The sequence below is a fragment of the Motacilla alba genome, chromosome 17, assembly GCF_015832195.1.
Source record: "Motacilla alba alba isolate MOTALB_02 chromosome 17, Motacilla_alba_V1.0_pri, whole genome shotgun sequence".
Classification (NCBI taxonomy): Eukaryota; Metazoa; Chordata; class Aves; order Passeriformes; family Motacillidae; genus Motacilla; species Motacilla alba.
The window spans coordinates 6201275-6218417 of NC_052032.1; the positions used below are offsets into that span (position 1 = coordinate 6201275).

The 17143-nt window shown below is 42.6% G+C and overlaps 1 protein-coding gene across 27 annotated transcripts in view; it reads right to left on the minus strand.

The window, feature by feature from the left end:
- FNBP1 (formin binding protein 1) overlaps positions 1 to 17143 on the minus strand; it is a 96948-nt gene that overhangs the window by 46553 nt on the left and 33252 nt on the right. For all 27 annotated transcript variants that reach the window (XM_038156275.1, XM_038156279.1, XM_038156274.1 and 24 more), the window contains exons 3-5: positions 15576 to 15632; positions 12903 to 13050; positions 567 to 629 (exon numbers count right to left, since the gene is read on the minus strand). In XM_038156275.1, coding sequence (XP_038012203.1) covers positions 567 to 629; positions 12903 to 13050; positions 15576 to 15632 — 268 coding nt within the window. The remainder of the gene's footprint in view (positions 1 to 566; positions 630 to 12902; positions 13051 to 15575; positions 15633 to 17143) is intronic.

Below are 17143 nucleotides of genomic sequence, written 5' to 3' on the forward strand. Positions count from 1 at the left end.
CGTAGATGGAATCATTCTCTTCCAACACTTAACCCCTTCCTTTTTGTAAATGAATGAGGGAGTTAGTGAGATTTATAAATTTGCAAATAGGACTTTTGGTTATTGATAACCCCTTTTCTATCCTCTCCTGTACTTACAGCCCCACTCTTCATTCATCACATGAATGACAATTCCAATGTATATTTACTTTTGGGAAGCAGCACCTGACCCAAGAGATGTTCCTGTTCAATTTATTCACACATTATGAAGCTGTTCAACTTGCAGTGGAATATCTGAACAGGACCCTCAGGGACTCTGCAGTTTCAGCAATGCTTAGCACACTTTTCAAGTCATATCAAATTAAATGCTGCTTGTGATAGACAAAGAGCCCACAGAAGCCAAATGTTCTGTTAAAACAGACTTTTTCAGGACTGTGAGTGTATTTAAGACAGCAGAGTTTTAAAAATCCCTTTTCTACAACTTTTATCCATATACCTTTCTTTTTCCAAATAAAACATTTGGAACCACCTCTTTGAAAACAATATATAAATGACTTATATGTCACATCTGAGGAATTTGCCACTTACTGCTTCAAGTTGTTTCCAGCAAGTTTCAATGTGTTGTTGTGCCTTTCTGCCATCATGGAAGTGCTGTTGAGAAAAAGAAAAGAGAAAGAAAACATTTTGAACAACAAAAGAACCAACAGTCAAGTATGCTCAAGAAAAAGCCCAACCAGAAATCATTCTGACAGCTGTGTTCTGCAAGGCTGGCGAATTGAGCAGGTGTGTGATGACTATCTAATGTCTCAGCAGGCTGCAGATGGATATTTGCATCAATTATAGTGGTTAGTTCGACTAAAGCTAATTAATCCCTTTAGCAATTCTACCTTGTATTGTTCACTGTATCTCATAATTATTGGTTTCCCGTATCATGGGATCTGAAGCACTTTTATCTGATGAGTATTTCTTTGGTGACAGACTGAACACTGGCTCTAAATTAAAATTTCTCTCTACATGAATTTACCAAGATGCACTTGATTGGCACATTCTAACAACTGATGTTTGTCCTGATTTTCATTCAGACTCAACAAAAAAAACCCTCTTCTTCCTAGTTACAAGCTGTGTGTCAAAGCCAGCTGCTCCTGCCTCTCGAGAGGTTTTTGGTGCCATGGGTCCCCCCAGAATCCCTCCTCTCCCACACACTGGGGGTGAGTGTGTGCTAACACAGTGAGGTCTAACTCAAGTTTTAAATTGAGATGTCAGCTAAACAAGGAACTCCTCTCTCCTGATGTGCTTTTTGGAATAAGACTCTTAATTGCAGTTGGTTTAAGTAACAGTTCTTAGCCCTTACACTATGTTCTTCATCAAAGAATCTAATCTGTATTAGAGTTTATCCCTTTGTAGAATCACAGAATGGTTTGGGTGGGAAAGGACCTCAAAGAACACTTTGTTCCAGCCCCCTGCCATGGCAGGGACACCTTGCACTGTCCCGGGGTGCTCCAAGCCACATCCAACCTGGCTTGAGCACTTCCAGGGATGGGGCAGCCACAGCTTCTCCGGGCAAGCTGTTCTTCCCTATGCCTGGCTCTCCCTCAATATAAGCAATTCATTCCAGACCACTGTATAAATCAGTGACCCAGCTCTGGACAGGAATGTGCATGCAGACCCAGCTGACTGCTACAACAGGTTATTCCCCTCTACACACCACCCTGTAGAATAAATAATGAAGCAAACTGAAACAGGAAGAGAGAGGCCTTTCTTTTGTATTATTTACTGGCAATTAGTTTAACTCAAATACAGGAATGTTGTCACAAAGTAAACTTGAAAAATAAAGGCCAGATATTGCCAGATAATCCCACCAGAATTCATGTGCTCTCACGCCCAAGTGGAATCAGATTTTAGATAAATCTTAAGGAACTTGATATCTATGGTTTGTTGGGTTAAAAAAAGCTCACACTCCAGATCATTAACCTGCTACAAAGTGCCACAGTCAGAAAAATATGCCTGCAAGCACTTTACAACTGGCAGCTCCTTGGTTCCCTGCATCTTCCACTACAGCAACTGGTATTTTCCTGCATTAGGGGAGCAAGGGACATTTCAGAGCTGCCATTCTGGCTCCATCAGACCTGACAGCAAAAAAGCCCCAAAACTGCAATTCTCTATCATGCCATGTCCAATAAGCTCATTTAGCCTTAAAAATCACAGTAATGTTCAAGATGTCTGCAAGAACAGAACAGCACCAGGGCCACCCTGGGTGCTACCTGTAGTCCCAAACACTGTCTGCTAAGGAGGGATGCTCATCTAGAACTGAGCACGGGGACATTCTACAGCTCTATGTGTCTGCATGGTGCTTATCTCCACAGGAAAATTCTCAAAGCAGACAAGAGAGGCCCGGTGGCAGAAATGTTTTCCATCCTGGCCCGTGCCATGCTCAGCTCTGGCTCTGCTCCTGCCCTCTGAGGAGGGAGCACATGTGGCCACTGGGCCCTGGAAGGGGGAGCAGTGACAGCCTGGCACTGCTGGGACAGCAGAGACCTTCTCCAAACACTGCCTCGCCACATTGTGACATTAAAAAAACCCTGACATCACTGCAAAACTGCTGGGTGGCAGGGAAAGGCTCCAAGTTGATTTCAGTTCCCTTTGTAGATCCCCAAGTCCTTTCAACTCTGCGTGTGACAGATGCTGCCTCTTCCCTGCCAGGGGCTCCTCGTTTCAGCCTTTTGTCATTAGAGTTTAGGAAAACAGTCCCAAGGAGCAACAAAAACAGTCCCAAGGAACAACTGTAACTTAACACTACATTTTTCAACATTTTGCTAATGAGCATGAAATTTGTGGAAGCCTTAACAGAGAAGCTGGAAGTAAAATGACTGGTGTTTTCATGTTGCCTTCCCTGCTTCCACCAGCCCCATTTGTGTGCTCCCCACTTTGCTGGGGTAGGAAGGGACCTGATTTGGGAGCAGCTGGACTGTGTGAAACCCAACACTGTCAATGACCCATAAACTTCAGGAAAACAACATGCCAGGTTTGTTTAACAGGAAACAATTGCAGAGAGGAGCTGAAGGGTGAACTTGGAAACAAAAGCCTATCAGATAACAGGACGTGTATTTTTAAACCTTTGCAGTTGAATAATGTAATTTTAACAAGCCATCCCTGTTACTTCTAAATTTGCCCTCTCTGTAAATAAGTTGCACAAGCTTCTGGAAGTGCATACAAGCAGCACAGAGCCTGAGCAGTAAGCCTGCATCCAGTTCAGATTTTGCTGCATTTTGATACTTTTTTTTTTTCTTTTAGAAACTCTTCTGCACAAATGGAACGCTGAGATGTAAAATGGGCATTGCTGAAGATTATTAAATAGTGAAATATTAAACAGTGATAAATACGGGTGCATCCCATCTTTAAGAGTTCAAGGAAATGGTGCTTTTTTTTAGTTCAACCAATTTCTAAATATGCTTATATAACCCCAAATTCTTGCTGTGCTGTCCCATATACATCCTTGTGGTGAGCTAAGGCACTTCTGGTTTTGCAAATCTTTTGCCCTCAAATGGTAATTTCTGCCTTCCAAAAATTCATTTTTAAATACAGCAATAAAGAGGGACCTTCCAACTATCTCTATTTCTTCACTGGCCCAATTTTATGGGTAAAAAAAAGTCAAGGCACTACGGTGAAGTGATCTGCCTAAAGTCATACAGGAAGCCTCCAGTTTCCTCAAACCATGCACTATCTTCAACTTCTGCAAACTCATTTCCTTTACAATCCTCTTCAACAGCAAATGTCCTTTACCTTCACCTCCTCCCCTCCAAAACCCCAGCAAAAATAACTCTAAGCTCAACTATTCCTTGATAAGGTTTCAAGATACAAGTTCTAATTTAAATAAATTTCTTTGAACAAATAAAATAATTGGTTGTTCTACACCTGAACATTTAGCAAATGGAAACATGACAAACAGTTTAGAAAATCTTGTGGCAAACTACCACTCTTAGTCACAGGTATTTCAGCAGCACACAGATGAATTTTGAGTGATTCATACAATATTGCTTCTTCCCCCTCCCAAACTGAATGTCCAAACTAATGGCCCCAATCAGGAAGTTCAAAAAAATCAAAATATGAGTGAGATATTCAATCAATGAATCACACCTCAAGTGTGTCAGTGAGACATTAGCAGCAGTGTTGGTGGCTCACATGCCATGATTTCCTCCAGACTTTTCACCCATAGCCATAGAATTCTAAAAACACATTAGAAACACTGTGAAGTGAAAAGTTTGGGGTTATTAGTGTTCATTAAGTCAACCCCTCCTAAATCACCTCGAAGTTTGTGCTTTGCAGTCTTTGGCTGGCAAACCCTGTGCCAACTTTAAGATTTCCCTGAGCAATATTTTATTGAACTATTAAACCAACTAAATGGCTTAGAACACAGCAGCACTGCCCAAACTCAAACCATGACCACAACTGTCCTTCTTCCCTGTGTTAAAGCCCATGGTGTCCCAGGGTGATCTGAACAATCCACAATGGCCATATCCTGACTGAACAACTCCATCCATTCCAGCTCACAGGATTAACACAATAATGCAGGTTATAGGTGAGCTCAGGAGACTTCACAGATCAGTTTGGAAAAGACCTCCAAGTTTGAGCTCAACTGATGACCAACCATCACCATTTCAACCAGACCCGAGTGCCACGTGCAGTCTCTCCTTAAACACTTCCAAGGATGGTGACTCCACCACCTCCCTGGACAGCCCAATCCAACCCTGTCCATGAAGAAATTCTTCCTGGAATTCCAAAATTCAGTTGTTAAGACTTGAGATACTTTTATCAGAGAATTAAGTCGCTCATGTGAGGACTGTGGATTAACTCAACTTTTTAAAAGCTTTTGTTGTTTTCAAAAAGCTGGCAGCTCAAGGAACGGGCTTTTCCCTTTGCAAGCGCAGCCACGGGGATCGGTGTGCTCTCCTCATTAGGATGCTGCCTGTGTCTGGAACAGCTGGGGAGCAATCCTGGCTGCTGTGCAATCAAAGACAAACCTCTCATTGACTTTTGTTGGGCTCAGATTTCACCCGTGTTGATCAAAACCCCGGGAGCAGCGAGCGAGGGTCCCACAATGCAGAGCCTGTTCCTGCCAACACTGCCACAATTAGGAGCAGCAGGATATTTTTGCAAAACTTCCTTGGTATGCATGAGGGTTTACACAGCCCCAGAGCTCACCCAGCAGACAACAACAGCTTGTTAGAAGATGCATCTTATCCTTTTTTTTTTTTTTTCCTGACCTTTTGAGAGGAGCAGGAGGAAAGATGTTGCTAAAAGCATCTAATGAAGGACAACACAGTCCAGTACTTTTGCTGAGGAGTTACTGGGAAATTTAAAATTAAATAATTGCCTGAAACATGTAAATTCCCAGCATGACAACAGGGCTGCTTATGCTCTGTCTAAATTGATCCTGTGAAACTTTTTTAAAAAAGGCTGTAATAAGACAGCCTTGTTTTTCTTTTCTCCAACAAACAGGAGATGATTACATGGTTAAACTAAAGACTTGTACACCTATAGGATGTTTGGATTAGAAATAATCATAAAAACAGCCTTAATTTATTGCATGGCATATGGTTCATTTACAACAACCTTTTCAAGAATTCTCAAAAAATATATCTAAGGCAAGGGTGCTTCATTCTCTTTTCTATTTACATGTGAGATAATAAAACAGACTGACAAAATAGTTACCTTTGGCTTCTGTAACAAGTACTCCCAGCTCACACTGATAATAAATATAAATACAGTACTTCATCCTCCAATTCAAACTCTTATCTCCATTTTTGTTACAAGTGATTTCTAAAATAATGGCTAGTGATTAAAGCACACCAGAGACGGAAATAAGAGAACACTATTTTTTCCTCGATTTTCTCAGCAACATTTGCAAAAAGCCTTGTCAAATGTTTTTCTTTTCCTGGTTGCAAAGGCAGGAAACAGTCTCCTCCAAAGAAATCTTTGTTTCCAAAAACAGCAACATGTTCTTGAGGTCTTATCTCTCTCAGTTGTAGTAAGAGGAGCATAAGACAGTCCTGTGAATGTTGACATGAAATTCATGACTATTTTAACACATATTCATCAGCTACTTAATGTTGGGACATCACCCTGTTCTCCTTTGCAATATCCATAGGAACATTATTCTTAGCAAGTACTTATCAACTTGGTCAAGCCTGGAACAAGTTATACAAATATCTGTTCAAGGCTGAACTTAATTTGATGGAAGTATCTGCTCCTGGAGTGGTGCATTCCAAAGAAATTCTATTTAATAAGCACTATGGACCAAAGCTTCCCAGGCTTCAAATTCCAGATCAGCTGCACATGACAACCTGAAGTAGCTGCCCCTGCTGCTACTGAGCTGTAACAACAGAATGATGGATGGGGTTTGGAGCAACCTGGACCAGTGGAAGGTGTCCCTGTCCTGGGCAGGGAGGTGGAATGAGATCATCTTTAAGGTCCCTTCCAACCAAACCATTCTGTGAGTGCCTGGTGACTGGCACAAACCTAAGAGACCCTGTGGCAGTAATATTTATGGTAACTTGTCATTTTCATGATACATATGACAGGTGAAGTCCTTATATTGGGAATTGGAACTCAGAACTTCTTCTCAGACACAGAGACAATCCTGCAGCTCCAGTACAGCTCCGTGGCAGCAGAGCTAAGGGATCCTCAGGAGCACTCTGCTGCTCTGGCCAGCTCCTGGAAGGTCCTGCTGAACCATCTGCCTTCAGGGCAGCAAGGCCAGCAGGCCCTGGAACCAGTGAGCACACAGGTGTGACAGGCTGTTTGGAGATCATGTACCCTCGTCCAACCCATCCCTAGGGACTAACCTTGTTCTTAAAAGCTCACCTATGCCTAAGGGCTCCACAAAAGTAAACCTAGGGCTTTGTGAATGGAGATTCATCATTACTACTAAAACTATGGTGTGAAAACTATGGTATATCCGTTACTGAAATTAGAGGAACATGCTGCTCTAGCTTCCACCTCTTCTCATTCCCAACATTGTCACCAGGCTCTCCTTCCACTGATCCACAGTTAAAAGATGTCATTCCAAATGGTCTGTGACACTCCTGTGGAAGACTTGCACAACTAAAACCTAGAAGATGTACTAGTTAATGCCTCAACGTGCAAGGAAATACTTCTAGCTGTTTCCATGTACCTTTCATGCACACGTTCACCTACACAGAAGTACCAAGACCTGCATCAGATATATTAAATATTAAATGTCAGCAAAACTGGCAGCTGAACGTGCCCACATGTACCACAGGCTTGGTTGAACACCATTCTCCACAGTTCACATATGCTCTACTCATCTGGCTTCATTGCTGCTCTTTCTTTTCAGGCCAATCTCTGTGGCTGTACAGACAGAACATAAAGGGAAAAATACATCCAAGGCCAATGCTCAACCCCCTCACCCTCAGGCATCTCTCAGTCATGCACTGAGCAGGAAATGTTACTGTTCATAGAAGGCATCTCTCCTCTTGTCCCTCTAAAGGGCTCTCGCTGTGCAGAGCAGTATTCAGGCTAATTCACAGAAAATGGAACTACATTTGTTAGTAAACAGATTTTGTTTTCCCAATCTGATTCTTTCATGTTGTAAACAGAAGCCTATTTATTTATTTGGGCTATCATTTCATCGTTCAATGTACCCATTCAAAACTGGGGAGAGCAGGATGTGAAGTTGAGTGGTCTCAACTTTGAATCCTGCTAAATCCAAAGGCCACATTATACCTTTCAGTTGGGTGGGATATTAGTATTAGTTTCCCACACAAAAGTGCTTTGGAAACTTCCATAATAAGCACTTGCTTTGTCCCCTCACTGAACAGCCCTTCACAGCACAATTCCATGATAACACACCAGTATTTAACACAGCTTCATTGCATTTACTATCCATAATTTGGTGAAGACCTACAAACACTCCATAAGAACACAGAATGTATTATGATCTTTCCTAATTAATTTTCTGCATTAATTTTTTAATAATTACCACTTAACACTCTACTGGTACAATCTAACTTAACGAAATACAGCTGAAATGCCTCACAAGAAAGAGGATGAATATTTAGAGTAGGACTGTTGTACAGCGTATTTCTCAAGCACAACAAATTCCCATAAATACCTTTATATTTAGATTAAAATTAAGACCTTCATTCATAGGGCAATGAGCTGGAAGTGGGTTAGTCACAAAACAAGAGTTGGGGAAAGTTTGGTTTAAATTGCATCAGTCTGAAGTTTGGCAAATCACTTCCTTTCACTGTCCCTCTTTTCCTTTCCCCAGCCCTCACTTGGCCATTGGTTTGTGACTTGAAGGCAGCAAAGTCTCTCTGTGCCCCTGCAGCACAAAGCACAGCTGTGCTCCAAACACACACAGACCTTGAGGCACATCCCAAATGCACCGTGGAAAAATCCATTGTGCTCCTGACAGGGCAGTGTGCTGCCACCCTGCCTCACGCCTGCTCCACGCTGGAGAAATCCTCTGGAAAACCACAGGACTCTTTGCAGAACAGGGCACTATTCAGAATGACTGAACGTGACAGAATTCCTCCAATTATTTACTTTTCATCAACACCTGAGAGCCTACAAGAAACAGAAAGTCCTCTGAGAGGCACCCCCTGGATGAATGCACACAAGGAGGGTCCACCATAAAGAACCAGACCTGTTTTGCCCCCATGGTACCCATAAAAATTCATTCATTCCCTGTTCCCCTTCTATCCCCACACAAAATGGAATGTATTGACATCAGGTAAATTCTCTCCCAACCACAGAATCCCCAGTGCTGCACCAGTTCAGTCTGCAGCAAAGCCCTTGGCTTCTACCTGACTTTCATGCTTGATTGTATGGAGCCAGACCAGCCCCAAGGGGAGGTGGAGGTAGAGGTGAGAGCAGCAGCAGTAATAAGAGAGACAGTTCACAACTCCCAAACACATTTTTAGCAAAGCTGCCATGAGCAGTGGCTACCCAGAGCAGCTGCTGCCAGAGGAGGCCGTGAGTCAGAACTAGTTTGTGACCAGAGACCTAAATCAGAATGGCCCCAGGAAATGATTCTTAAATTTTTATCCAAATTACAGAATTGGATGGGTTCCTCAGCCACAGTTGGATGTATAAATCAACTATGTCCCGTGAAGTGTTAGGGGAAAAAAATAAGCCAGCAAACAGAAATTCTCAATGGTTGGCTCAGTACATTTCTGTTGTATTGCACTAAATCTTACACATTTCCAACCTAGAAGTGTATTACATGTCAGTGCTTGTGAAGCCAAGTCCAAACACTCATCTTGACATGACAGGTTCACCACCCTTTCTTTTGTCAAAGATGGACAAGATTAAGAGCCAATTTTGTAACACTGCAGGTCACAGAACCACAAAGTTGGACGAGACCTTCAAGATCATCCAGGTCAAACTCGACACCTTTGAGAGGTACCCCAAAGTAAGGCTTTGGTGACATTGGGCTGACATGAAGCATGACTGCAGAAGCAAGTTCTTTCCCCGAACCACTCAGAGGCGATTCCCATCTCATTTGTGTGACTTGATGGTATATTCCAACAGCAATTCCGTCACGGGCATCTAACCTCAACAACCTCAAGAGGAACATGGATGGGACATGCCCTTCACACAACACAGAACTGAAATTTGAGCTTGTAACCAGCTAACAAGGACCCTGAGGAAGAGAATTTCTCCTGAGAGACCATGGGCACAGTAAAATCAAGAGAGTACAAGAAGAAGTTCAAGTGAGGAACTGCACTATAGTTTCACTTCACTGGGCAGCTGGGAAGAACTGAAACAACACAAGGAGTTCTCCCTCTCACTGTGGGAAAAGCAGGCAGGGTGTGTACCTGACTTTAGGGACAGTGAGGGCAAAACAACTCATTTGGGACGGTGACAACACTGAGAGCAATCTTATGGAAGAGGAATGTGTAACACGATAAAGTCATTGATTTACCTTTGCTCTTAAAGATATTTAAGTTTCACACAAGGAGTCTTTGCCTGATTTTTTGTAACCACTTTCTAAAGGTCAAAAGCCACCGCACAACAAAGCTCAGGATCTAAAAAAATGTAAAGGTAACCCAGAACTCACCCAAGCTCTAAATCAGAACAGAGGAAAAAGGAGGTCTCTGTTTTGAACAACAGCACCAAAGCACTGACCTTGCACATCGTCCCACTTATCCAACCTGCACACTTGTCCTGCCTGGGTTTGATCAGTTGCTTCTTTCCTTATTTTCACCACTAGCAACTATCTTTTACAGAAAAAACATCACATAGGCAGCCATCAAGCACACCTTTCAGAGAGCTAAACCCAACATATGTACAATTTGCATGCCAAATGAATTTTACCCGGCATAAAACCAATGGAAGGCACGATACAGTATCAGTTCTGCACCACTTGCAGGCCAGGGGCTCGCACTTGTCAAGGAAAGCCCAAGAAATGATTTATTACTGTGTGACCCCGATCATCTGCTGGTGTAATTCCACTTGAATCAGTAGAGCTAAATGAGCATGAGAACAGAGCAGAGCAGGCAGGCACCAGCCCCACGTGTTCAAAGATTATCAGCCACACTCACTGCCCACGACTCCAGCAAACGCTCCTGTGCATCAAAGGGGTTTCCTATGGAAACACAAGCTGTATTTAGAGATATTTGAAAAGGTTCTTCCCTGTGAGGGTGCTGAGGCCCCAGCACAGGTTGCCCAGAGGAGCTGGGGCTGCCCAAACATCCCTGGAAGTGTTCAATGCCAGGCTGGCCAAGGCTTGGTGCAGGCTGGGCCAGCTATCCCTGCCCATGGCAGGGGGAGAATGGGATGAGCTCCAAGGTCCCTTCCAACCCCATTCTGATTTGCCTGACCGCTTTCTGCTGGACTTGAGTTCATTTTTCACACATTTATACTTACGACACCTCTGTGTATCATTTCCATCTTCCACATGGGAAAGTAAAACCAAAAGAGTAAAGGTGCTTATCTACCACAGCCATGCTGAAATCACTGGAAAATTGTACAATTTTACAGGTATTTGGACACCTGAATGACTTAATTCAAGACTCAGTGGACAAGAATGTGGGTCTCCCAACTCCTACACATGGACCCAGCCTCAGGAGTGGCTCATCCAAATGATTCTTTGGACCTAGAGCACAGCAGCTGATGGCAGAACAAACAGTGAGCACGAGAACTCTGCCAACAAAATTTCTGGAAATACCAAGTCATTCATTAATTGATATCATAAAAGCTTTTGCCTAAGCTGCAGCTCTCTGTAATATTTACACAACATCCACCCTCCCCTCCTGCAGATCTCAGCAGGATCAATGCTTTTACAGGATGAAGTGAGAGGCCGTGTATGAAAAATGCCTGAGGGTGGGAACAGTTTCCTTTTCAACACTGTTTTCTCATGAATGAGAAATCTACAGGAACCAGACAAGGATTCCTAATTCCTATAAGCTTCTATTTATGTTGCAAGAACAAAACAACTGTGACTGACAACTATTTTCTGTTAAAGGCCAGTAATTATCAGCAACAGCAGGTAAATACACCCAGTTGCTTTTTGCTGTTCCCATGTTCTTATCACCAGGCCAATATTAAACTAATTTTCCTGTCCTTCACCCATTACTTATATGAGCCACACTTAGTAGAAAAGTTTACAAACAAAACAAAAAGCCAATAGTTACTGCTCAAATTCTTTACAAGAAATATTGCGAGCCCTCTTCCATGGTACTCAGAATGTCTATACATACTCCAATCAATTTATATACCCATGTAATTGAAAAAACCAGGTAGAAATAAGAGCTGGCAGAAAAATGCCACGTGAGAATGCTGCCTTTTTTCCCCTTTTTTTCTCCTTTTTGCACAGATCCACGCTGGATACAAGGTCACAGAGGGGCTGAGAAACCATTCTCATCACAGCTATTTGTAAATCATCTTTCCATGCTGTCCCTGAAAGATTACACACCATTCTGCAGATTAAAGGTATGTCTATATATTCTTTTCCTCTGTTGACAGAATTATCATTCTAATGCTATACTTAGAAAAAGGTGGTGATTTCCAGGGCTCTGCTCCCACACAGCACCTCAACACATGCTTAGTGCTTAGTGGGACTATTTATAAATGTGTAAGTTCTGCAGGAGTATTTCTGCACTTTCCAAAATAGACCAACAGCTTGGAAATGAAATATAATGCCCTGATGCTCCCTTTGCACTTTGCTTAGTCATTTTATACCTGTTCTCTGAGTATTTGTAGTGCTTAGAATCCTTCTTCTATGCTCACACATCCAGGAGATAAAAGGGTTCAAGGCAAGGAAAGAAATCACATCTCAACTATCCATTTTACAGAGCTGGTGATGTGCAAATTAATCAGCTTTGAACATTCAGTGTAGCAGGCACATAGGTCCCTAAAGTACCACCAACATGAAGCTATTAATTCTACCAGTCTTGAAGGACAACAGCTTGAAACCCACATTCCCCACCTTCACCAAACAAGACAAACCCCCTATTTTCTTATTAAAATAATTTCTAAAGAGTCCCCTTGGCCAGATCTGGCTGAGAAGCACAAAAAATGTGAATCAAAATCCAAATAATTCTCTCAATCAGCCTCAGCACTGCAGTTCCTCTGTTTATTTCAGGCTTTACACAGTGCTGCTGGACTCTTCCCCAAGCAAGCTTTTGGCTAGCAGAGCCTTAAGCACAGATGGGTCTCTGACCTTATTTAGGAGGGATTCTCCTGCAGGCATTCCTGTCTGATTTTATAACATTTGATTCAAACGGTTCAGCGACTTGGCCAGGGCACATAACCCACTTCTTTAATGCTTGATTCATTAGCACAGCTCATGTTTATTAACTACAAATAAATCTCACTTAACATTGAGCTCCACTACCACTAATTAGCTGTCTTAAATAGCAATCCCTTGTGAATAATAAATAAAAAAGGATGGGTTACCGATTTCCTCTCCTGTTTCAGCTCCTGCACGTAGCGTGTTAACTCTGCAGTGATCAGAGAGGTCATGTTCTCTGAGATCACCTCATGCTGTCCAGCATAGTCATTCATTTCATTTAAAGTGGCTAGGAAGGCTCTAGTTGATGTGTACCTGCAAAGGACAGAAATGCATTTTGGTTTTAGTCTCTCTTTTCTGACAGACACACGGCAAAGGGAGCTGGGAACCTCCTTAAGCACTTAGCATTGCTATGAATTAGCACAGATTCACTGGAAGGAATTTCTCCAAAGGGAGCCTGTCCCACACACTGACAGTTGTCTGATAAGTCTATCTCAATTCAGACAGTTTGACACTGGCTCTTAAATTATCACCACTTTAGAGTGCCAGGTTCTTTATCAGCACAGCTCTGGAGCTTCAGTTTTCTAATCTCTACTCACCAAACATTTCTAGTTATACTCTCTCAATTCCTACAATTCAGTGCACAGAGTCATCAGTATATCCTACCTGGAAAAATCCTGTCTAAGCAAGCAAAATTTTGGCCAGCATAGCCTAGAAAAGAAAGTTTTTCATAGTGTAAATTTGATTTAAATCAGATATAGTTTATAAAGTTTTCAAATAAGTAGAGTTTACTAACCAGCTGTTCATTGTTAACCCATATTTTTTAGTACCTTCCATCACAAGGTTTATTTTTTCATATCAAATCATCTCCCATACAGCATTCCATGTGTTATTGAAAGGAAGAAACATCTGTGCACACAAATTTTGAAGCAGCAGATTATGTCACTGGTATATTCAGCCCAGTGCCAACAGAGCTGCATTTAAATACCCCAGCTGGCTGTGCTGGGCAGCTGGAAGCCAGCAGCAAGGCACTGCTACACACTAGAAAAACTATTGTTGTTGTTGGTATTATTATTCTAATTCTAAAATAGTATTGGCCTGCACTGATAACATCACCTAAAGGTGAAAAATCAAAGCAAAGACAGAGATTAAATTTAGAGGAAATGGAATGGAGTGGTACCAGTAGGGATGAAAAAGGCATCAGAAGAAAATAAAACCAGGAGAAAGGGGGGGGGACTAAAAGGGACTAAAAACATTACGTTACTAAAAATGTTACAAGCAGAAACATTCACAGTCAAGATGTGAAATGAGAGAAATCCCAGCTGCAAAAAAATCCCAAGGTATAAAAAACACAGAACTGGAGACTGACAATGAGCTTGAAAAAGCTGATTTTTAGCCAGGTTGTCTCCAAGCAGCATCTGAAGCACCCAAAGGTCGCATGACAAATCCCCAGACATTGTTTTGAGACATGAAGTAACTACACTGAGGTGAACACTGTATTTATAAAGGGCAAAGGATGCACAGCATCTTCTGTGCCACATCACATCGAATCATTCGACTCCAATATCCTTTTTCAGCAATGAAGGATGGGCCCATTGTAGTAAACTCAAAATACCCATTTATGGTAGAGCTATCCAAAGGCAGATTTATTCCTAATCTTGGGTACAGACCAAATCAGCCACTGTGCTGGTAACATAATCTTCCTTGTGTAAATATCAATATCTCAGGAAACAATGGCATAAATAACTGATTCCCAAACAATGTTACTAAAAATAAATTAAAAAGCAAGCAAAAAGCCTGTTATCTCTGGTACACAAGCCACTGGAGTAGCTGTATAGAACAGCTTGGGGGGCTGACCCAAAAAATCTGTATTAATATAATCATCCAATTGGAGCCATATCCAAACTCTTTTGAAACATGTCAAATTTCAAGGTCAAGGGGTTTGAGGCTGCTGCTGGGCTCTCCAGAGGCAGAGCAGCCTCCTGGAACACCAGGCTGAGGGTCAGCCCCTGCCATGCCTTCCTTCAGAGCTGCATTACAAAACCCTGACGTTGAGAAACTCCGGGGTCACAGTGCTCTAAGGGGAAAGGTTCTTGCTCTGATTTAGAGGCTGGTGGGAAGCTCATCTTCTAGAAAATTCTCCTTAAAGAATATCTTTATTCTCCCCAAGGGCAGGAGTGTTCTTAGGGACCTGTGGTGTCTCATCACCTGGAGCTTGTTGCTCAGAGAAGGAGCTGAGCTCTCTGCTGCTGCCTGCGAGCACAACATCAGTCCCCTGCCATGGGGACAGGTGTGAGCAGGTGACTCACAAGCAGACAGGTGAGGCTGTGCCACATCCTTCAACAGCAGCAAGCCCCAGGATGCTGGGAGTACAACCCTCCACCCTGCTCTGCAGGAGCCACTGTGGTGTTAGAACATTACTCCTTTTGTAAGTTACTAATCTGTCTTGTCAGCCTGTTTGAGTCATTTAATACATACACAGAGTGCTTGAGTTTCATGCTAAAATTAACAACCCCTCCTGCTGAAAGCAGATATGAATTTGGTTGTTCAGAGAAGCAGGATCAGTCTGGCTTGAAGGTTTTAAGGCGCATGAAAAAACAAATGAAACCAAAACCCCAACCCAGGCATCCAGAAACTGCGACATAAGGGAACTGAGTAGTTACAGGCCAAATACACTCCTTAGTATCTAACCCCACAAGCCTGTTTCTGCATCTGTGAGGGCTATATTCTTGCACTTGACATTAAAATCTTGTGTTTACAAGCCACATCCTAGGTGATGACCCAAACTTTGCCATTCCTCCATCAATGTGTGCTCACCCAGCAGGGGATCATGAGCATACCTGTATTCTTCCTCCTCTTTGGAGTTCTTCTTGGGTTGGTATTTCTTTGAAAGATTCCTAAAATTAAAAATACAGAGATATAAAATTTTAAAATATCCTTTGAAGCTTACTGCTGATCTTTAGCTGCACACACATTCTGTGAGGCTGGAGTTTTTATCTGCATTGAGCAGACACCTCTCCTGAAGCATGACTATAATCAGGCTTTGATTGTGCTGTAGCAACACTCTAAGAATGAGCTGCACAGTGCTCCAGTCTCTAACTACAACAAAGAAGCAGATTCTGAACACAAGAAGTCACTAAATTAAGGTCATGAAGTCGATACACCTGGGTTGTGGTTCTGCTGATGTACTGATCTCCTTCACCTGATCTAGAGGAGAGGCTCTTTCAGAGCAGGAGTCATCCCAGGAAAGGGAGATCTGAAGCAGCAGATGACACTCTTGGCCAGGCAGGTTTGCCTGCCTTTAGCAGGATGATTAGAAGGCAAAAAAAACCTTCACAAAGCTGTGGGAAGCTGCACTGAGATAGCAAAAGGGGGATCATTTTGTGATTATCAACTAATGCTGGGGGAAGTGTGACATTTGATTATCCTAATTAGCACAGATGATTGCATCTCATTATCCCCCAGCCAACTACTGATTTAATTTTAAAACACCAATATGCTCTTGGAGTGATTGTATCTTAAATAAGAAACCTGAAGCTTGCTGTGAGCCCATCTGACAGTAATAGCATGGTTTTCATTGCCCCACAAGCCTCTCATCAGCAGCAAATCCAGGGATTTGGGAAGGTGTGCTGCCCACCTGCCCCTATCAGCACCAGGATGCACATTGCACTGCAGCACAGCACACCCTTCAACCAGTGACCAGCACAGAGCTGACCAGTTTTAAAGGCTTTTCAGTGCTCCTCTGTCCTCAAGTGAGCCCCATTACTCCGTTCTCTCTGGCAGCCTCACCCTGCTGTGAAAGGGAAGCCGTTCGGTTTAGTTTTACAAGGTTGTTTCAGTGATGAAGAGCAGCACACAGGGAGTATTGATGGAATCATTGTCCAAAGGAGGACTGAGTTTTATCAACTTATCCATGCCAAACTCTTTGGACAAGTCCCAGAATACATCAAGTTGTAATGAAACTGCTTTTTCAGAGGTGTAACCCATTCCCTGCTGATGCTGGTTTTACTGCTGACTTGGGGACAGCAGGGCCTCCCATCTCACATTTCTTATTCCTTTTGTTCTCCTTGAGGAATTAAGGAGCATCTGCCCCAACAGAGGAGTAGCCAGAACGCTGGCAGATTTGCACAGACAAACATGTGTTCCTCAAAATTTAAGTATCTTGACTGGAAGAGATCCAAATGAGTATCTCCCTCTCAGTCTGTGCCTTCTCTCCAAGAATATGCTCTGAAAAAATTAACTTCTCTAGTTCTGCAGCTTCCACCAAACAGCAGCATGGGAAGGGTTCTGCAAACTGTTCTGCATGATGAAAAGAAATTTTACAGCACCCTTTGTATGCCATGGGAATGCCTCCTTCCATGCCCCAGCTTGAAGGGGAAAGGAAAAACCACAAGAAAAAAAGCACAGA